The 23,476-nt window shown below is 35.7% G+C and overlaps 1 protein-coding gene across 3 annotated transcripts in view; it reads right to left on the reverse strand.

Annotated features, from left to right (window-relative positions):
* Nucleotides 1–23,476, reverse strand: part of ADGRB3 (adhesion G protein-coupled receptor B3) — a 726,796-nt gene that overhangs the window by 132,916 nt on the left and 570,404 nt on the right. For all 3 annotated transcript variants that reach the window (XM_059400179.1, XM_059400180.1, XM_059400178.1), the window contains one exon: nt 20,026–20,128. In XM_059400179.1, coding sequence (XP_059256162.1) covers nt 20,026–20,128 — 103 coding nt within the window. The remainder of the gene's footprint in view (nt 1–20,025; nt 20,129–23,476) is intronic.

The following is a 23,476-nucleotide window of genomic DNA, read 5'->3' on the forward strand; positions in this document are numbered from 1 at the left end:
TTACTGTGAATTACTAAAATATTAGCTCTTGTTGTAATAACAGCTTGAAAGATAATTCCATCCCACGAAACATGAATTCATATGTACATATATGTTTATTCATTTAGGCCCTCACGTTTTAGGTGGCACTTGAATCAAAGAATAAAAAGGGCTCTTGAATAAAACACTTGAATGATTTCTCTCAGCTCTACAATTTTCTAATAGATATAATAAACATACAGAAATTAGCCCATTTATACAATAATTTCTATTATATTCAGCAACCACTGAATGTGTATTTAGGGTCAAACCTATTTTCAGTTCTCTACGTTGATAGTACTTCATTCTAGATGAACTTTGATTCTAAATGAACACCTTAAAGAAGTTTTTTCATTGTGCACATAAAACCTACAAATCTACTGCAAGCTGAATTTAAGGCATTTCTGAAAGTCTATCAGTTTTAACAGCTTGAAATCTTTTTCTTACAAAAACATGCATTTCCCTGCAGGGTTCTGAAAAGTTTCCCAGCAACACTCATTAAGAGAGGCCACAGCTATAGATTAGCCTTGCTGCTACCATTTTCCTTGTAAAGTGTTTTTTTGGTGACAATTTTCTGTTCAGTAGTGCAACTGCATGTAATTATTCAAATACAAAAGCCTGTTGTAAAAGAATGTGGAGATGATGGCAAAATTACCAAAAAGTGGGTGAACTGCTATGACTTTAGACACAATTTTGTTATTCACTGTATTTACTGACAATTACCATTAGGAAGGATTTTTGTGTGAGAGACCAGGGCAGATTTGGTCCATTTGCAGAAAGATAATGTTCCTAAATACAGTTTAGATTGTTTCAGATGTATAATAAACAAAATAATTCACATCTTTGGTATGCTGATGTATCATCACTAAATTATTGGGAGAAAATACAATAGCTACTGTTAATGTCCACAGTTTAATACAGGGCCCAGGGAAATTAGAATATATGAATAAAAAATTCTGGTCTAAGATGGAGTTTATGGAAGTTGCAAAATAATACTGGACAAGGAAAGAAAAATCCTTTTTTTTTTGGTTCTTGATCAGAATCCTAAACTCAAAGCTATAAGGAAATTAAAGACAGTTTCTCTTTAATCTCTCCAAGTGGAGTCCAACAGTCCCCTTGCTCTACCTCAGCCATCCAACTTCCACCAAATATATAGACATATATTTGCATTTTGCTGCTAAGAAAAATTGGTGCTCAGAGGGGCTAATGGTTTACCTATGACCATCCACAGTTTAGTGACAGGTTTAGTATTTGAGACCAGGACCTTTGTGCTATGCCAAATTGACTTGAAATAGGGTCCAGAAAGATGTCTTAATACTGAGACAGAGCAAATGGGTGTATTTCTGTTCTGAGGACTGCTGCTCTCCTCCCCGCTACACTCCTCAAAGAAAGGTAAATGTACATGTAGCATGGGGCCCATTACTCATCTGTGTACGAATTCCTGATTTCGGGAAGAGGGGACACAAAAACCTGGTGAGACATATGGGATTACATAGCTTCACTATGTAAAAACAAATACAAAATATTTTTCCCAGAAGCTATACTCATCCAGTCTGGCCTACCATGCACTAACAAGACAGGATACATTAAAAAATTCAGTTTGGGGAACGCCTGGGTGGTTCAGTTGGTTGGACGACTACTGCCTTCGGCTCAGGTCATGATCCTGGAGTCTCGGGATCAAGTCCCACATCGGGCTCCCAGCTCCACGGGGAGTCTGCTTCTCCCTCTGACCTTCTCCTCGCTCATGCTCTCTCTCACTGTCTCTCTCGCTCTCAAATAAATAAATAAAATCTTTAAAATAAATTCAGTTCGACTTTCAATATGTCCCTCTCTCACACCTTCTATCCCACCATAAAAGAATTATAAAAACAAAAAAATCTCTAACTGAGCACAAGCCATATCACACACATAAACAAAGACACATATATAATTTCGTGTATTAAAAAATACTTTATGCAAGGAAGCCCTATAGAAGAGATGATGTTTGGCCATGTGAAGTTGAAAGAAACAATTTTTTTTTTTCTAACTTCTGGCTAACGTTTTTCCAGTCTCTCATGGTCATTTTGTGGTATGGCTTGTTATAACCTAACAGGAAAACAGTAACCCAGCTGAAAGAATTCTGTTATTTATTTTTATTCCGAGATATATTCAATGCCTTCTTCACATCTGATTCTATTAATATAATGTGCATATATAATGTCTGCTAGATTATACTCTATGGTACTATTGCAAATAGAGGGGTAGGGGAAAAAACAGTCAACGTGCTCTTGTTTAAACTTTACAAGGTTAAAACTAACCATATGTTCTTGAACACAGGTGCAAGAGAAACCCTTAAAGATGTGCAGTTGGAGAGCTGACAAGTTGGCTGCAACAAGGCTAGTTATTGAAACTTGTAAGCTATCTATTACTTGAAATTATTCCCCATGTAGGCCCAGCTCTTTTGAATCTCATCTGCTTGGAGCTAAGAACTTGCATTAATTTACACGGTACTGACTCATTTTCTTATTAAGCAATTTGAAATGATATGGTATTTTTGGCTTTGCAGGATTTCTTTCTCTTAATATCTTGTGCTTTTCTCCAGGAAGGTCAAAGAGTTTCATATTAATCTTCATAACATTGCTGTGGCATATTCTTATCCTTATTTGACATACAGTAAAGCTAAGGTAAGTAGAAGATTACATGAAAATAGACTAACAAGGACAAGTACTGACAGGCAAACTTCAGCCTTCTATTTCTTACTCTACCCACCCTTCCATTCTCCGTTGCAAGAACCAGGACACCTATCAGAATCACCTGAGGAGTATTTTCAATCAAGTCATCCAATTCCTGAGGGCATAGCAGAATCTGGAGGTGGGTGTGGGGAAAGTAGATTGAAAACTCGCCATGTGGTTCTAAATGCCTGTCTCCTTCATCCTGCTTGAGAACCATTACTGCCTTAGTATGGTTTCCCAATATATGCATTTTTGTTCTTAAATATATTTCCCTCTATAAGTCATCTTTTTAAAAATGTTTATCCCATTATAACAATTTAATAATTCCCAATCTGGGACCCTGGACTCTATATCATTTAGTCTTTAGAAAAACGGTTGTGAGAGCTAACATTGTTGACACGTTAAAGGCAGTTCATTTCTTTAATGACTTTGTAATTTTCCCTTTATTAAAATGCATTAACTTTATCTAGTATTTTCATACTCAGCACAACTTCCAACTGTTTTTCACTTCTATATACTTGCAGATTCAATATGCAGATATTTCTTACATTGCTGAGTTTTCCCTTTTAGCAATAATCTATGAAAAGGACGCTGGTATTACATATTATTCATGTCTTCCTTCAAGTTCCAAGGGAAAGAAAGAATCATTGCAGGGTGGGATTTTTAAAAGTAGAAAAATTAGCTCCTTTCCGTCAACATTATTCTTAACTCTGAAAATTGCTAGTTTTCCTCTGATCCCGAGGAATTCTTTTACTGATCTTAGAATTCTCCCTACTAGTAGAAATATTGACTTTTTTTTTTTTTAGCATTTCTCTGTCAATACAATTCCATTTCTGAAGATGAAGCTTAAGCATATTCTTTATATTGCTAGCTTCAGAGATTTCATTCAAATTCCTCTCTTTTCCAGCAAATGGGCCCTGGAAGCTTAACAAGGATCCTCTTCATAGCTGGCCATGAGATTGGGGAAGCTGCACAAATATATTCCAGCATCTCCACTATAGAATTACAACCACATCTCTACAAATAGATAGGTCTGCCAACAAGCATTAAAAAATACTGTGATGAGCTACCCTGCATGATACCCCGAAGAATCTAGTTTTCCCGTGATGTGCATAGCTAAGCTCTATTATCACTAAAAGAAATTACAAGTGGGTATCCAGGGGAGAATGTCACCGAAAATGTACTTCTCTCGCAAAATTCACACCATCTCCCTTTGAGGCCCTAGTGCAGACCAGTCAACTAAATCTTGAACATGATCAGCAGACAAAATGCAAAATAATGAACTTTCCCCCCATCTGTGTATTGCGTTTTTGCCATTTGTTTTCAATTGACTTTATCCCCATTTACTAGCAGTGGAAATAGGTAAACAGTATTTTGTTTACTTCAGAGGGCACTTTTTATTGACAACCAATAGTTAATGAAGCCAAATGAGAGGACTGCCGGATGCAGGATTTGTAGAGATGCAAATGGATACAGGATAGAATATAAACACATTTCAGGGGGGGGGGATTAGTCGTTATTGAATAAGATGCTCATCAAAGAAAATCTGGGAAATGATTAAAAGATTTATAACTGTAGGATTTAATGATCAAAAATGCACCACTTTTTACTGACAAGATAGAAACTAAAAGAAAAAAGATAACAGAAATAATTATGTTACATATATTCATGTTTCCATGTCATTGATACAGCCTCCCAAGGCTGTTTAGGGAAGCTTTCTAAGAGTAAAACACAATATAAATATAACAGGATTGTTCTCGGTATTTGAAACAAACAAACAAACAAACAAAAAAACCAAACCACCATGCTATTACTTTATTATTAAAAAGGACCAGGGTCTATTAATTGCACATTGATAAATGTCTTATTTTAGTTACTGAATGGAAATTTTCATTATGTTTGCATTAACAGGCAAAAGAGAGGCTATTTTCAGATAATTGGGTGTTGACCAATTTAATGGAAGTGAGACACAGAATACTGCCTATATATCAAAACAAAACAAAACAAAAACAGCAAAACCAAAACGAAAAACCTTGTCAGTGAAATTTAAGACATAAATGGTTTTTAGACAGAATATTCACTGATGGGTTTTAAAACTTGCTCTCATTCATTGGACATGAAGTCAGAGATGGTTTGCTTGGCATAAATTCTGTTCCTTGTGCTTTTTCCTCTTCATTTGAGAAATACTTTTTGCTCCCATATAAGAAGTGTGCTACCAGCCTCTGATTTCCTGGAGAGGAGCACAGCTGCTTACTTCCTAACTCTCTACAAATACTTCTCTTGTATATACCTAGTCATAAAGAATATAAAGAGATATGGCTACATGCCTGAAGAGAATGTGGTCCTTGAACTTTTGATCTTAGACAGAATTTTGCTCTCAGCTGGTAATTAACAAGCTCAAGAAATTTAAAGAAAATAAATTAAGTCTGTCATTGTGTATGTTCTGATAGAAATATATAGTATTTTTAAAAAGTTCCACTTTCTAAAGAAAACATATTTAGAAACTAATCAGGTAAAAAGCCCCAAAAGAGTGAAGGATTATAAGACAACAAAAAGGAAAGGGAAAATTGCTTGCAACAGACTATGTTCCCTAGAGAAGGATATGGATTGCTTTATGGACTCCTGATTCTCTTCCACTTTTTCTTCAGTTTGAAACAGGAGCATTATGTCATAGCCCAAAGGAACACTACAATTAGGCGATGCTCCCTTCTTTCTCAGAAACCTTATCTAATTGGTCATAAAACCTTTATGATTCTATCTCATGAAGCAGAGCCATACCCACTGCCACTAACTTAACAGTTATTGAAAGCAGGTATCAGTTTTAGACAAAAGGTTCTAAACAAGGGATCTAGAGTAGACAAAATAATCTTGAAAAAGAAGAATGAAGTTAGAGAATTCAAATTTTCTGATATCTAGACTTAATATTTTTTCAAACAATTCAATGGGGAAAAAAGGTCTTTTCAACAAATGATGCCATAACACTTGGATATCCATATGGAATGAAATGAACCCCAACCCATACATTGTGTCATACACACAAAAATACTTTGACATGTCACAGACCTATATAAAAAGGTGAAACTGTAAGGTTTACAGAAAATGATATGGAAGAATATCTCCCTGACCTTAAAGAGTAAACAAATATCTCTTTCTTATAGAGAACTCACAAAACACAAAGAGAAATTAAAAAAGTACACTTCACAAGATTAAAAAAAACTTCTACTCAGCAAAAGGTGCCATTAATAAAATACAAAGGTAAGCTACAGACTGTCAGAAAATGTGTAGGTATAATGTCACTATATATATATACATACATATATACATACATATATACACACTATATATATATACATACATGTATATGTATATATATATATATAAAATCTTTATCCCAAACACATTTCAAAAACCCCTTACAAAACAGTAATAAAAAGACAAACAATCCTAGTTATTAAGGAAGGAAAGACTTGAACAAAGACTTCCCTGTAAAGAACATAAAAGGGCCTATAAGCACATGAAAATATGCTAAACCCTATTAACTATTAAGAAAATGTAAATTAAAATGTTGGCAAGGATATGGAACACTGAACTATCACAGACTGCTGGTTATTGTAGAAGACAGTACAATAATTTTGAAATCTGTTCAGTTTTTTTTTTTTTAAGTTAAAAATACTCCAACTAACCATGAGAGACTGTGGACTCTGAGAAATAAACTGAGGGTTTTGGAGGGAAGGGGGATGGGGGGTTAGGTGAGCCAGGTGGTGGCTATTAAGGAGGGGACATACTGCATGGAGCACTGGGTGTGGTACATAAACAATGAAACCTGGAACACTGAAAAACCAAAATAAAAATATTTTTAAGGGGCGCCTGGGTGGCTCAGTGGGTTAAGCCGCTGCCTTCGGCTCAGGTCATGATCTCAGGGTCCTGGGATCGAGTCCCGCATCGGGCTCTCTGCTCAGCAGGGAGCCTGCTTCCTCCTCTCTCTCTCTGCCTGCCTCTCTGCCTACTTGTGATCTCTGTCAAATAAAAAATAAAATCTTTAAAAAAAAAATTTTTTTAAATACTCTAACTTGCCTTTAACCCAGTAATCCTACTCCTAGGTAGTTATCCGAGAGAAATAAGAATATATGAGCATAGGAAAATTTGTACATATAATTTAAAGCAGTTTTATTCACAGTAACAAAAATATTGAGAAGAGTCTGAAGCCCTACCATTTGGAGTTTGGATCAACAAAGTGTGTTACATTCACACAAGAGAATAATACACAGCAATGTAACAGAATTGACTGAGAATACACAAAACAACATAGTTACACCTCAAAAATATAGCGAATGAAAAAAAAAAAACAGACCAAAAATGTACTCATATAACTTCATTTAAATGAAGTTCCTAAGCAGACAAAACTGATGTAGGACAGTAATCAGAGCAATGAAGGCCATGGGGGAAAGGAGTTGCCTGGGAGAGAGCAGAGATAACTTTCTAGGGTGATGGTAATATTGCGTATCTTGATTGCAGTATTGATTACATAGGTACATGTTGGTCAAAACTCATCACATTATTCGCTGTGCATTTCACTGTATGTAAATTTTACCTCAATTAAAAGTTTATTGTAGGGGCGCCTGGGTGGCTCAGTGGGTTAAGCCGCTGCCTTCGGCTCAGGTCATGATCTCAGGGTCCTGGGATCGAGTCCCGCATCGGGCTCTCTGCTCAGCAGGGAGCCTGCTTCCTCCTCTCTCTCTCTCTCTGCCTGCCTCTCTGCCTACTTGTGATTTCTCTCTGTCAAATAAATAAATAAAATCTTTTAAAAAAAAAAAGTTTATTGTATGTCGGTTTGTTATGTCCTAGGTATAATTTTACTTGATCCTCATAACATCCTCCTCCCCAGTGCTAGATTAGAAAAGAATAATAGCAGAGTTCCTCCATTCAATGAAAAATATTTAATGGGTGCTTGCTGCTATGTGCCAGGCTCTGAGCAAGGCACTAGGTAGTATGAATCAAGTAGAGAATGTCCCTTCCCTTCTGAATTTAAATAAAAAAAGATGACAAATTAAAGCAGTGATTATAAAGAAAATAATGGATTCCTTGAGAAATAATAATGAGAAAACTATTGTCGTGTTTTGACTTGGGGGAATGGGATTTCAGGGGTGTCTTCTCTGAAAAGGACACATATAAGTTAACTAGGCTAGCCTAAGAATAAAAAAAGACAAACTGTGGCAGGGAGAGAAATATGTGAGGAAACCCTGAGGCAAGGGAAACAGGTGTATGCTAGGCAAAGCATATAACTGATGGGACACTTTTGTAAGTGACCTTGCTAATAATTGCATGAGGACAAGAAGCACAAACCAGCCATATGGTCACCTGACGGATGGCTTATTAGCTACTTCTACAGAGATTCTAGTGGAAGGTGAGCATGGCAGGAATACAGTGAAAGGAAAAGTAATGACTATGAGGTGGTGAGGTGGGAGAAGTACTTAGAGGGCAGGTCATTTAGGAACTTGTGGGCCATCTTAGGGGTTTTGGATTTCATTCCAGGTGTAAGAGAAACTTCACTTATTTTAATTGAAGGGTTTTTTTTTTTTTAAGATTTTATTTATTTATTTGACAGACAGAGATCATAAGCAGGCAGACAGGCAGAGAGAGAGAGAGGAGGAAGCAGGCTCCCTGCAGAGCAGAGAGCCCGATGCGGGACCCGATCCCAGGACCCTGAGATCATGACCTGAGCCGAAGGCAGCGGCTTAACCCACTGAGCCACCCAGGCGCCCCTAATTGAAGGGTTTTAAGCAGAGAAGTGTCATGATCTGATTTATAATTTAAGAAGATCACTAGGCTGGTGTGTGGAGAATGGTTAAATAACTTGACAAATGGTACATGGCCAGTAAATGATAAAGCTTAAAACCTCCTCATTTAGAATAAGCCACAATCGCATTACACCCGGAATGCTGAGCCACCTTACAGCGGATCCTCCAGCCCCAGTCAAGCCTTCAGATGACGGTTACTCTCACATTTGGACTGCAGCCTTGGGAGAGATGCAAAGAGACAACGGCCTGGGTCGACGGCTCCAAAGTCCTGACTTAGAGGAACCGTGAGGCTTATATTTATTTTTATGGCACTAAATTTGAGGTGCTTTGTTATGCAGTAATCGATAATACAGATTTTCTATCCCATTTCTATAAAGGGTGGTCTTTCTTAGGTATAGAGGATTCACTTTGTAACTTTATTTTTCAAGTTAGGAGAATAAGTAACAAAAGTTTCTGAACAGTAAGAAATTATAAGTAAATGAGAAAGAAGCCAGAAAAATAGAATTAATTCATATTTTGTAAAAGCCATTATGTAGCATCCCTATACATTAGGAAAAATCACTTTGAAATATAAGTAAAATGTCATTAACAATGAGAATGTAAAATACATAAAAATTCATTTAAAATTCTCTCTAGTCCCGTGTGTATATCTGATGTACACATCCATGTACGGAGATACATAAAAACTATGCATATTATAGTTTAACACAGAACACATACATAGGCCCTCATAATGAATACTCATGATTAGAATTTATCATTGTATTTCTCCTGTTAATCATTTCCTCCTTACATTACAATTGAAACCTTAATCTTTAACTCAGTACACTCGTAACCTAGGATGACTATAAATATAAATATTTTAATTTACTCACTTTGCATTTCATACATCTTAAATTTTGTAGTTAAGAACTACATTCAACTCAGTCGTATGCTACTTCTTTCTTTAAGGCTTAAAGTTTAAAATTAACAGGCTAGCATCACAAAAGGAGTGAAAACCAGAATGTAATCTTCAAACATGCTTATTTTTTTCTGATAATAGGCATTAGTGTTTGTGATTTGGTTCTTAAAGTTTACCACAGCAATGCCTATGATAGAATATGCATAATAATAACAATAATCCAGCTTTTAGGAAGAGTGAGGGCCAGAGGCTGAGAGGCTAAAAACAAAACAAAACAAAACAACCACCCCAATTCTGTTCTGTGGGTGACATTAGTGAAGAATTAGCTGAACTCCGCCATCCCTATTTTTTGTGTCAAATGTTACTTTTCTGCCCAGGTGAGAGACTTTTTTTAAATAGGGATTTTAACATTTACGACAAGAGAGTATGACTACTCTCTTCATCAAACTTTAAGTAGTTTTCTTCTACAAGAGAACCAGCTTTGTTGTCTCATGTACTGGGCATTTGTTAACCGCTTTTAGCTTCTTCAATTCATAAAATGTCCCGCATGGCTGAGAGTGATTTGATTCATATTATATTTTAATTTTTATACACTGGTAACTAATAGTCACCTTATGTGAAGAAATTCTGTTTAGTTCTTGCTCCCAAGGAAGGAATTCAAAGCGTTTTTCGCTTCCTTTTTATCTCTGCAGAAGCCCTTTCAGAAACTTGCAAAGGTCCCTGTTCTAGTTCTGTAGGCTACACAGAAATAAACCTTGGGTAGACAACTTCAAAATGAAGGTCATCTTTATATAAAAACATCAGCCTAAAAAATGGCCTGTCCTCACCTTACATTATAGTTCTCTCTAAATCCAACCACATCCAAGTCTTTATGTCTAGGGCTACTTTTGAGCTTCCACAGCAAAATTGAGTCACTGTGACAGAGACGGTATGGCCCACAAAACCTAAAATCTTCGCTATACAACTCTTTACCCCCAAAGCTTGCCAACTCTTGGATTAGACCCTGAAGTATTTGTGAAAGGAGTTCTCTCCTTTACTCTCCACCACCAATGAGGCAAATTTTGCCTTGGTCAATGATCTTTGGTAATAGCCTCAATCCTCCTCTCTTCATCCCATATTCACCCTAGAGGGGTATAGCCTCAAATTAGTCTGACGGGCCATTGGAAACTCTATTATAATCTTATCTCAAGGGCTTTTGACTTTTGTGGCAATATGTGATTTAAAATAATTCACTTCATGTGAGGTTTTGTTTTGTTTTGTTTTGTTTTGTTTTAGCACTTTGGTACTTTACCATGTATTCGGAACTATCATAAACATTATCAGCTCTAATCATACAACATGGCTCTCTTGCTGACATTAGTCAAACTTCTGACCAGTTCCCATTAAGTACTGAGAAGAGGGAGGGTAAGAAGATACACATACAGTGAAACTTTTAATTTCTGTATTGGCTTGATTCTAGGGGAGAAAAACAGCTAATCTTCAACATTTTTTATAAGACTCCTTGAGAGTCATTTAAGTTCTCAAATTCTTTCAGACATTCTGAATCAAGATAAAATATCCTGAATTGAGATAAAATCCAATTCAATTCAATCCTCTCTCATCAAAAGAAGGTCTCAAAGTGTTCTGTAAGTCTTTAGTGCTTTCCTCCTTTCTCTCATCATAAAACAACAATATCAACACAAAAAGATTGACCTAGGCTGCAATTATATCAAACAGGGTCCTAATCATCCAAGTGGCTGTACTATCCTTCACTTAACAGAGCCACAGCTTGCATCATTTGTGCATTCAACATTTATTAACTTTATACCACATATAAAACAAATACTAATATTAGTGGCTTCAAAGCCTAGAAACAAGAGGGAAAATACCACCTTAGAGAATTGCAATACAATGGGCAAGCCTTCTCAGAAAATGAATAGTTATGGAATAATGTGTTTGGTGCTGGCAACAGGGAGATATACCATGGACTATGGAAGCAGAAAGGAGTACTGGAAGACTTCACTAAGATGATTTACATAAGCCAACTCCTAAAAGGAGTGTATTAGGCAAAGTAAGAATAAGTACAGAGGCACAGGGTGAGAGTGACTCCAGTGGACAGGGGATACCCTTGAAAGCACAGAGACCGCCCTCTCCCACAGAAGAGAGCACAAATGGAAGACCAAAAGCCCTTCGAGAGGCTGTCTCGTCCTGGAGAGAGAAGGGTATTTTTACAACTCATCTACCCAGAAGGAATGCTCTTTTTTTCCCATGAAGTCAGTTTGTGTACGAGCGATAGCTCTGAATGTAGGTGATGATCAGTAAAAGCAGTTAATCTCATGAGTCTTACCGACCCACTGTAGAGTTTGAAGCTGGGGAATGGCATAATCAGGTATTTATTTTTTATTTAAATTTAAGGTATTTTTCACAGTCCTATGAAAGATGAGATTACACAAACAAAAGCTAAATGAGCAGACCAAAGTTAGAAGAATGTTATGGTAGTTATGGTAGTCCCACTGAGAAATCATGAAAGCCAGTTCCAAAGTGGGGGAAGGAAGATGGAGACTAGAAATGGGCCACATCAAGGAGTCTCTTTAGATTGCCTGGAGAACAGTCCGGCTGCTTGGAGGTGAATGAACAAAGAATCAGAGTAGGCCTGGCATGGGGTGCCTGGGGTGGCTCAGTGGGTTAAACACCTGCCTTCAGCTCAGGTCATGATCCCAGAGTCCTGGGATTGCGTCCCAAGTCAGGCTCCCTGCTTATCCTGCTTCTCCCCTCCTTCTGCCCCTTCACCTGCTCTTTCTCTCAGATAAATAAATAAAAGCTTAAAGGAGAGAGAAAAGAGTAGGCCTGGCATCTCCAAAGCAACTACCAGACAGAACTGAAGCCCAGACTTATAATCTACTTCTCTCCTGCTGAATGAATGCTCACTCTGGGACTTTTGCCCAGCTTTGTAGTTTGACCTCAGAACACACACTGAGTGTGTAAACTGGTACTCATGGTTATCTGGCACCTGATATCTCAAACCATTTTAGTAACTCTGTATTGTTAAATAATTCCACTTTCATTTTCTTTGCTTGTTTCAAACTGATCCTTCATATTGATCTTTTGCCCTATTTTGAATTGGCTTTGATAATGTGATTTGATTCCTACCACACAAAACTAGAAATGTATAATCAGGAAATAAGAAGGTTAAACCGCACTGTCATTTTGTGAATAAAATAGTCCTTCATTGCTGGGATCCTGGGAAAATCAGGAAACTAACCAACCATTCTGTTCCCTGGTTAGATAAAGGTTTTCGGGAATCCAGAAGAGCCTTGGCAGAATTAGGAAGATGCCTCAAAATGGACTTAAATGAATCACACATAAGCTTATTGCATTCAGATCCTTTTACAAACATCATAGCAAGTTGATAAATTAGATTTTAATAAATCTAAATAGGAAGCTTTAGCTTCAGTCATTAGGATCACACACATATTTGAGACATAATAAACATACATTTGGGATATTATTGGCAGGAAGCGAATTTTATGAGAGGAATTACAAATAAGCACATTTCTTTTGAAGATTATGAACCTTATTTTACATGACTTATCAAGTGAGAAGTTTCACATTTGCTAGGTTTCAGAGCCTCCTTAACTAAAACCCAGAAATCAGATCACCTTTAAATATGCCATCAATCACTTAGACCTTCAAACAGGCCCCAGGAAAATAGTCTTTATCACTGTATTTGCTTAGATTCTGTCTACAGTGGGAAACCCTAATCCTTATAAAACTAACTACAACTCTTAGCTTCAGAGATATAGGCCCAAATGATGGACTCAGATAAATGCATGTACTCATTCAACCAATAAACACTATACACTTTATGCACTCAGACTATATGTTGGCAGTAAATTTAAGAATAAATGTAACCTAGTCCTGCCCCAAGAATAGTCTGGTTAGAAACAGGTAATCTAATCAAAGACTTTAAGAATGCACTGGAAATCATGGAGCCCCAGAGCCAAGTGTACCTAAGAGTAGAAGATTGAGTAGGGTTTCCTACACAGGAAAAAATTGAGCAGTGTCCGAGAATGAGCAGGAGCTAGATGAAGACATTTGGAAAGTCAGGTGGGGTGGAGAAGAGTAACAGTGCTCCAGGTTCAAGGGTAACAAAGAACAAGAATCCATAAAATAATTTTGACAAGCTATAAGCAGTTTGCTCTTGCTGGTGTGATCAAAGTCAGCAAAACAGAACGAGAATGGAGAGGTCCACAAAGGTCATGTTCAAGGTTTCTCAAGTTTCATAAGCTACAGAACTCTTTCTCAATAAAATTTATTTCTGAGCCCCAATATATTACTGCAAGAAAATCAGTGAATAGAAACCTTCATAGATAAATAAAACATTTTTCACTGCTTGTGTCTGAGCAGTTTGAAAATCACTTCTGTGAGGAAGTGAGACAATAGCAACAAAGGCACAGGGAAGTGAAGTGATCAGATTTGAATTTTCACTCCATGACTTGGGCTACAAAGTAGAGAGCGTGTTTTTTTTGTTTGTTTGTTTTGTTTTATTTTGTTTTTTAAAGATTTTATTTGTTTATTTGACGGACAGAGATCATAAGTAGGCAGAGAGGCAGGCAGAGAGAGGAGGAAGCAGGCTCCCTGCTGAGCAGAGAGCCTGATGTGGGACTTGATCCCAGGACCCTGGGATCATGACCTGAGCTGAAACCAGAGGCTTTAACCCACTGAGCCACCCAGGCGCCCCGAGAGTGTGTTTAATGATGCTGCCAGTGGTAGACCACTGAAGATGATTAATACATGACAGAGGAAAATGTGGCTTTGAGAGGCATATGAGGGTGCAACAAGCATGGGGGTGGGAGGAAGTGACTTATTGGATCTACTACATGAGGGATGAGGAGACATTAAGCCTGACTCTCAGAGTCCCAGCTTATGCAACTGGGTTGGAGCCCACAGGAAATACGTTCAATTCATATATAATGTGTTGGATTGTGGATCAGAGACACAAGTGATAAATTTGGTGGTGAGCAGAAGATCAGACAAGAGGAAATACGAAGCTCAGAAGAGAAACATAAATCAGATGCACACCTGGGAGTCATCAATATCATTATCACCATAATTACAGCCACTGTTTAAGGGGTGCTTTAAAATGCTTCATAGGTACCATCTCATGTGACATTGACAACACCACTCTAAGAGAGGCTTTAACAAGAAGTTAAGGTCCAGAGAAACTAAATATCATCCTCAAGATCATATAAGCAGGAAGTGGCAGGCTTAGGGTGCTCAGGTCTCTCTGGATTAAAATGCCTTTCAACCATCACCATCCAAGAGATGGTTCTCTCCAGGGCAGCATGCAGAGCACTGAATCTCAAGAGGAGGGGCAGAACAGAGGGCACCAGGAGGGGCAGAACAGGTAGCTGAAACACATAGTCAATATTCCTCCTCGGAAACTGAACACATACACATTCAGAGGCCACACATGTAGTTAATGGGTGAAGAATCTGGGTCTCCAGCAAAAGAAAACCATAGATAGAAGAAACAGGTGCATCAGAAGGAGCTTCACCCAACTGAAGATGTTCAAATTCAAGATTTTATTTCTAAAAAAACATCATCCTGACAACACAAAAACATCCTCCATGAGAATGACCGCTGCCTTTTAGCTTGACGTATATTTCCTAATTTTAAAGATTACTCTGTAAAGTAAAGATTACACTGTTACTCTTCTCCACCCCACCTCGACACAAACTACAGGACAAAAATAACATTTTATAAAAGGTGAATAAACAAGAGATGTAGGAAGAGCAAACTTTGTAGAGGATAGACTCTTAAAACGTGCTCCAACATAGAGAATTTTGTTTTTTGTAAGACCGAATTAAAAGACATAGCTCATTATATACATAAAGAAACATGAAATAAATTCCTTCTAAATAGTCCTAAGGAAATGTTTGCCCCTCTGAGATAATTTGGGAAGCCCCCCTTGATATGTCAATGGGAGCTTTTGCTGGGTCCTTTAAGACTAAAGTTAGTGTCTAACTTTGCTTTCTCACAGCTGACTATTATTTTTCAAATAACTTTTAGGATGTCTTTTTAGCATGCCTATAATTTCTTCCATAACACTTTGGTATTCTCAGAATATACTCTGTCTGTGTCAGTCAGTGTAATCTTTAATTCTAGGACCTGTCCAGGAATGCACACAACAGGATGGTCAGCTGGCACCATATTCCAAATGGTCATACGCCAGAGGGGGCAACTCCCAGGTCCTTTTGATCTAGGCAGATTTGTCCACACGTAATACTTTGCTCATCAAGCTGAATATAAAAGGTTGGTCTTTATTTATGAACTAGTGTCTGGTTAATCACTATAGTAGGTGTATTAATGGGTTCCCTTTGATGAAAATAAAGGCTTAAGGATATGTGGATTAGCTGATATATATAGTTAAATACTTCCCAATCTTGATATGACTATATGAGAGATTTCATTGAAGCCTATATCCAGCATGTCTTAGAGATGGGGCCCACAATGTTATCCCCAGTCATTCTGTGTCCAGACATTAGAGTAGGAAGGATTTCTGATTGCATCATGGTGACTGAAGGGCCCAGAAGATGCTTCTGAAGTGTTGCTATGTCTACCTCAAGTGAATGTTGCACACAACATGTGGTCAAAGTATCTAAAATGACAAAGATCTAGGATTTTCACTGAGCTTATAAAACAGTTTTGTTCCTGATATGCTGATAAGTATTTATCTAAAAAATATCTAACTGTGTGATAAAGAATCTGGACTTGACTGCTTTCATTATAACTGGTAGTGAGGTTGTGGGAGAGAAGCTATCACTTAGCACTTCAAACGTTTTGGATGACTACTATTGTCTAAATAAATAAATAAATAGTTTTGCCAAATTTGGCTTTTATCATTTAAAAAGCGTATTATGAAGTCTTTAATATGAAAAATCATTTCAATGTCTTTTGGGAAGAAGCAGATACATATTTTGTGATTAAGAAAACCATATTTTGAACTTATGTTTCCAAAATAATCTTTGTTTTCTGCAAAACAGTTGGGCCAAAAATAGCCTACATACTTAAAAAAAAAAAAAACAAAAACAAAAAAACAGAGTACTTCTTCACAAACAAACAACATTTCAGTGATACAAGAACATCCTGGTTCCATTCACAAAGATATCAAAGGGCAGTTTCCCTTTATGAGAATGTTTGAAATATAATGACATGGATTATCAGTAGATTTTATAAATGTATCTTAAGAGATATAAGAAATGAATACCTCATACTTAAACAATGAATTTCAACTTGTTTCTATCCTACTCAAAAGAAATACTCAGTAGTGAGATAACTGAGTCAATTATATTTCAACAAGCAGTTCTGAGAAAGACCCGAATATGACACTTCCAAACTATTCTGGACTCAATACTAAATACCTGTTCAGCACTAAATACCTGTTTTTGCACAGACTAGTCATGACTACTCAGAGGCAGTACCAAATAAGCTTGTTCATAGAGAAGCTTTCACATGTTTCTATTTTTCCAAATGTGGAATACTAAAAAATCAATCAAAACTTACCAGGGAAGTCAAAGATGGAATCTGGTCAATTATAAAATGCCCAAAGGGAAAAAAAAATGCCCACAGCAGCAATGGGGTCCTACACACTACCTAAATAAAATACTATAGCCAGTGATCAATATTTTACCTTTTTAAAATACTTTCCTGGCAGTTATACAGATAAGTTTATACAAATGATACATTTTGTATTTTTCATTTCTTTCTTTTTTTAAAAAAATCATGAATCCCAAATATAGTCAGAAAGGTATAGCTTTCACATACTGCTATTTCACATATAAAATGAGTACAGGCAATTTAATTCAATTCAGCACATCATGATAAAATATATGATTATTTTCCCCAGAAACTTGATATTGTCAAGAATGACTAAAAATAAAATCCCAGTGTTCATATTTTCCCTCCTAGTCACAATGCTATAGTCAATTTTCCTAGGCTTGCAGAATCATCTACTCAGAGCCAGTAAAGCAAAATTAACATAGCATAAGAGAAACCAATAATTTCTCATTTTCTCACCATTACTACTACCTACCAAATATTCCTCCCCACAAGCATCAGTAACTGTAGCAACAAAAATTAGCATAGGCTATCTGGAACAGAACTACTATGGTCCCCAAACCATATGGAATCTACCCCATAGATAATTACTAATATATTTTTTCTAAACCCATACCAGCCATTCTGTTAAATCAGACATGAAAAGTAAAACCAGGCTTGTCTTATCTTGCCTTTGATGTTCCTAATATTTGCAGATATCAAAAAGACATCTCCATAAAAAAACAAGGAAGCTGAAAAGCTGGGAAAGGCAAAATGGCCAAGAATGTAATTTCTTAAGACTAGTTTCTGAATATTATTACTATGTAGACCTATATAATATGGTAGTCACTGGCTGGACGTAGCTGCTGAGCACTTGAAATGTAGCTAGTCTGAATTGAGATGTACTGGAAGTATAAAATACACATCAATTCTGAAGACTTAATAAAAATATTATAAAATATTGTATTAGCATTTAAAATATTACTTATATGTTGAAATGGTCATCTCTTGGATATACTGAGTTACATATAGTACTAAAATTAATTTCACCCATCTCCCTTCACTTTTACTGTAGCTAATAAAATATTATAATTGCATATGTAACTTGCCTTTTGGCTTACATTATATTTCTATTGGATGGGGATGATTTAGACAATAATCACTCTAATATGTAGTAAACCTTGTGAAAAATTCTACCATTTGACCATCTGGCTTAGAACTTTTACAAACTTTGCCATACAGCATGAAACAGCCTTAAAAGCACATTTCCTACTGAAGGTCACATAGTTTTCCATATTTTAATGAGCATTTGGAGGCTAAACAAAGACAGGAAAGGGGGCTTTGATGAAAAAAACAAAAACCAAAAACCAAAAACTCAAACTATGGGTTTAAGCTAACTCTAGCTTGATTTTTTTCTCATTGCCAGACCCAATAAATAATTCCTATTTCAGAGGAAAAGCTCTTCTCTTCTGCCTAGAGTTTCAAGGACAAACGGTTCGAGAATTGTGAATAGGTACTAACAAGTAAATGAGCCTTTCTAAGGTATCTGAAACCCTGCCCAGGTAAAAGCCAAAAAGGTTAGGGTGAGATGTATGATTTAGTACTTCCTTAGGGTTTACAGTCCCATCGTCTCTCATCTCTACTTAACTTTGCGTCTCTTTCCCTTTTCTTCCCAGCTTGTGCCAACGTTGGCCCCTACTTTCTCTGCTGTTGGCTATTTGTACATTTCTTCCTCCTCTCCTAATTCCAACTGGCATCTTCCTCAACCTTTGGTCTTTCTTCTTTCTTCCTGTTTTCCCTTTTCATATATATTTATATGTATATTATATACATATAATATATAAAATTTATGTTACATAGTCATAAATAGGAAAAACAAAACATTCAAATACATCAAAGTTCTTTTTACTTCCACAGGGCTCTATACTGAATTTTAATTGTTTTTGTTTGGCCCTTCAGGATTAATGAACTTTCCCTTGGACTCTCCCCCTGGCAAAAACCAATATGGGTCAAGAAGAAATCTTCACTAGAATCACCTAAGTGGATTCCTAGACCCTAACTACCCAGATCCAAAATCAGATTCCTTGGTAATCAGAGTATGGGTTAGCAAAATTAGACTACCTTAATGTTGATACATGTCCTACTAGTCTATCAGAAGGACCTACTGAAAAGCACATTATTACTATTATTTTTTTTTAATGAAAGCTTCTGGGAGAAAAAAAATTTCAACTATTGACTTTAGTATTTGACAGTAAAAAAGTTGAGAAGACAACAGGCCCAGATTAATCAACAAAAGTCATCAAAGCAACGTTTATCAGAATTCCTTTGAGACTGGGATAATTTAATTTAACATTGCTAGTATGGATTTCGTACAATGCATTCAGAGTAGTTTAGTAAAGAAAACTGATAGTCATTGGTGGAAAAAACATGGTCATCCAACTCAATTTATTTTGTATGAATAGGGTTCAGGCTTCTACACTCTGCTCAAAGTGACTGTGCAGTTCAAGAACCACAATGCTGGTTCAGTATCGAAATGTGAAGTACAAGTTTTTGAAAAGCATAAAATCTATTGCTGATTTTACCTAATACTCTCTTCAGTCATTGGTGACAGACAATTTGGGGGTAGATTTTCATGATCTATGTTACACTTGTAAGCAATTTATAGTTGACTTTTAGGAATCAGTGTGTTACTAAAGTAGACCCAAACACAGGCAATTCTATTTACAATTAGGATAATGAATCAAAATTTGCTCTTTTGATGTTCCAAGGCTTTGAACTCCTAGAGCTTTGATATAATGTTTAATAAACATATCTTTACTATTATAAACAGCCTCTCAATCCCCAGGAAGTTAAGCCAGGACTATATTTCTGGTCTAGATTAGGCAATACTTTTATTTAGAAACTAATTTTATTAAAAAAAATTGTCAGAAGTTCTCCACTTTATGTAGAAGTTTAGATTATCAATAATCAGCTTTATGTCAAAACATAAACACACAAATAGAATAATTACCAGTCATACCTTATTATGTGTCTGAGTCTGTCCAACCAGGATGAGGATGTTGGATGAGATGATAGACAGGCAGAAGTTAATTAGAATTATAGACCTCTCAGAGCGTATGTACCTAGCCAGAAAGAAAGAATGTGTCCAACTTTAAAATTCAGCAGAAAGAAATCCATATTATGCAAATGGTGAAATTCATCCAGAAAAGGAAACATTAAAATATATCCTTTATAGAAGAAAATATATGAAAAACGTTTTTTTAATAAAGATTATCCTTAGAGACCCAATTTTATAGTGACATGGTATGTCCTAGAGTCCTTCAGAGTAATTTTATTTTCTTTAGACATTAGTATGGACAACATGTCATTTCTGACAGAATTGAAGTTGTAACTGCTATCAATATAATTTTTTTTACTAAAACATTAAATTTCTTGGAAATATAACAATTACTATAATTACCATTATGTATATATATATTTTTTATATATAATATATAATACATTTATTATCATATAAAATCTATATAAACCAAAAGGAAAAATCCCACACAGATTCTCAATATCCTTGTATACTAGAAAGCAGCCATTACTTTCATGAAACCATGAGCCCTCATCCACCATTTCACACACTCAAATACTTTTATATAGTTTGCTATTCTTTTTATTTTTCTTTTCCTAACTGCTGCAAAAAAAAAGAAAAAGTAAAAGAAAGAAAAAAAAGGAAAGATTAAAAAAATGAAACTTCATTTCTAAAAACTAGTCCAATCCACAAATGATAATTTGCCATTAGGCTGGAAAAATACTTGGTATCTGCCATATTTCCCCCTTATGAAGAAGTGATTATATACAATCTGCTATATAACTTTTAAGTACATCAAGAATGTAAGTCATAGAGAAAGCTGCTCAGAATCAAATGTTCCACCAGCTGTTTACCCTGAAAGGGTAACGGTTATTTTGCTTTACTGTACCCTGTGGTAAATCACTGAGTGACAGTAACAAAAAAGACATACTTGTACTTGCTGTGTATTTGAGGCTGTTCAATTTGTATTAGTACATGGAATCACTTTCCACAGCAGGCGTGGGTTTACTGTGCAGGGTTAGGTGGGGTGCCAGAGATCTGGAGGCACTCTTTGGAAAATAAAATCTATCAAAGTTCTTTTTCTATCTCTGTCTTTGAGGAATATTTAGGCCCACATTCCATCACATATTTCAGAAGAGAACACAAAATAAAAACAGGAGTAATAATAAAATACAAAAAGCAATTTTTTCAAATAAAAAAAATTCCTTTCTTCACAAAACAAACCCAAATAGGAATAACCTAGGTCAATTCTCAATATAAAACGCCCTCAAGTATTGCTTAACCTTGTCCCTCCATCATCAGTATCTAAAAATATAATAAACCACACACTGGGAAGCTAAAGACAACATCAAATATTAAGTCATTTCTTCTTTTGTGAGTGGGAGATATAACATAAAAAGTTTAAGGGCTGCACAAAATTGATCCTTTATACGATGTTAATGGCTTCGTGACAGCACAAGCACACAGATGACATTACTAAAAGGGTTTCAGTGATATCATTTGCTCTGTATGTAGGAAAATCCTGTTGATAAAAGACCCAGATGGACCACCTTGAAGACTCTAGATATTTCTATTATTCATTAATACTGAGTTACATTATTGCATTAAAATTTTCTATAAAACATCTCAACTTCCAAAACTTTTTATAAACATACTTGAGGTTTTAAACAAAACTCGTAAATACATCATTTCAATACATAGATTAAAAAGATATGCTCAGTTGCTCTTTGATGTAATACCTTTACGGAACATATTTATAGATGAAGAGAACATACATAGTAATATTTCGATGAACATTTCTAATGAACTATAAAGGACACCAACAATTTTCAAAATACTACACTATATATAAAATAATTCTGATGTTCATATATTCTATAAATCATTAAAAACTTTAAAACTTAGACTTTTAATTAGAAAAAAAGGCAGCAGAGGCCTAACATGAGTATTACCGTATGGTAATACCACACGGTAATACTATAAGATAAATTTCATGTTTATAACATTCATTAAATTTGTCAAGCCATAAGATTCACTATTAATTTAGGAATCTTGGAATTCCTATAAAATTATTAATGCTACTTCAATTCTTCTATTTGTACACGATGAGTTGATTAGCCACTAAATGTTAGGAATCAAAATTGTGTTGTTTCTTGGTACTCTCTTCTACACTTGTGTTTCATACCAGGTACTAATACAGATCCTTCCAGGTGTTTGGGCAATTCTTAGAAAACTACTAGGTGATCTCCCTGGATCTTCTGGATTAAAGAAGATTTATTATGGACTAATTAATCTTGTGCTTCTTTACATACCATTTACATTGGCAATGTTGGTGCTAATGTTAGCTATAGGTGTTGAGGGGTTAAGAGAAGGTGGAATTGGTGCCTGAACTCTAAGGACTGAGAAATGGAACTTAGTTCTAATTACTTCAGTGAATATGAATGATGACACTGTTGAGATTGCCTGAAGTTCTGGCCCTTCGACACTGCCTCATTTTCCAAAAATGCCATTTAGGCAATTATGGGAGACAAAGTAGTCTTATTCCCAGTCTTTGTTCATCTTGCTCTTCCATTCCCAGGGCAATGTCTGCTTGACTAACCCCTGAAGCTTGGATTTTATTGTTTCTAATGCCATGCTTAGACCAAACATTTCTTTAATTTCGTGGGATTGGCCATATTTTATCAGGTTTTCTCATTCTGTCAGTATCTTACAACCAGATAACTCCTTCCCAGGAAGGTAGAACACCTATTATGTACCTGTGTCAACAGGATAAGAATGTCTACATAATTTTTTGAAGTATGAAAATTTTAATATTGTTGACACATTAATATCCTGGACAATTAATTCTTATCTCAAGAGAGTTAAAAAATATAATGGACAACATTTTTTTTTTTTGGAAAGGATGTTAAATCAAATGACCTTTCTTTAGTAAATCATAATTACTCTTCAACTGAATTGTTTTTTAACTTAAGTAACAGTAAAACACAAGGACTAGCTACTTTTGCAATTTTGATATTGAACATATTCAGGAAATAATATACAACTGTCTATTTTTGGAATGTTTTTAATAATCAAGATGAATATACAATGTTTTACACTTAATATTTTTTAAATCTGTTAGGAATTTTGGCCATTTGGTTATGTACTGTTTATCAATATGTGAGTAGACATAATAAAATATCTAAAATATACAGGTATAATTTTTATTAATAGAAGAAATCTTAGGGATATACTGAATTTTCATGTACTATCAAGCAGATGCATTTCAAATATATAAAACAAAGTTTTTCAATCACATCTCCTTATTTATGTATTTTTTACTTCTTTTAGCTAATTTGTCAAAATCTAACTTTTTGGAAACATTCAACCAAGAGGTCTTTCCTATAGCATT

The sequence above is a fragment of the Mustela nigripes genome, chromosome 5, assembly GCF_022355385.1.
Source record: "Mustela nigripes isolate SB6536 chromosome 5, MUSNIG.SB6536, whole genome shotgun sequence".
NCBI lineage: Eukaryota > Metazoa > Chordata > Mammalia > Carnivora > Mustelidae > Mustela > Mustela nigripes.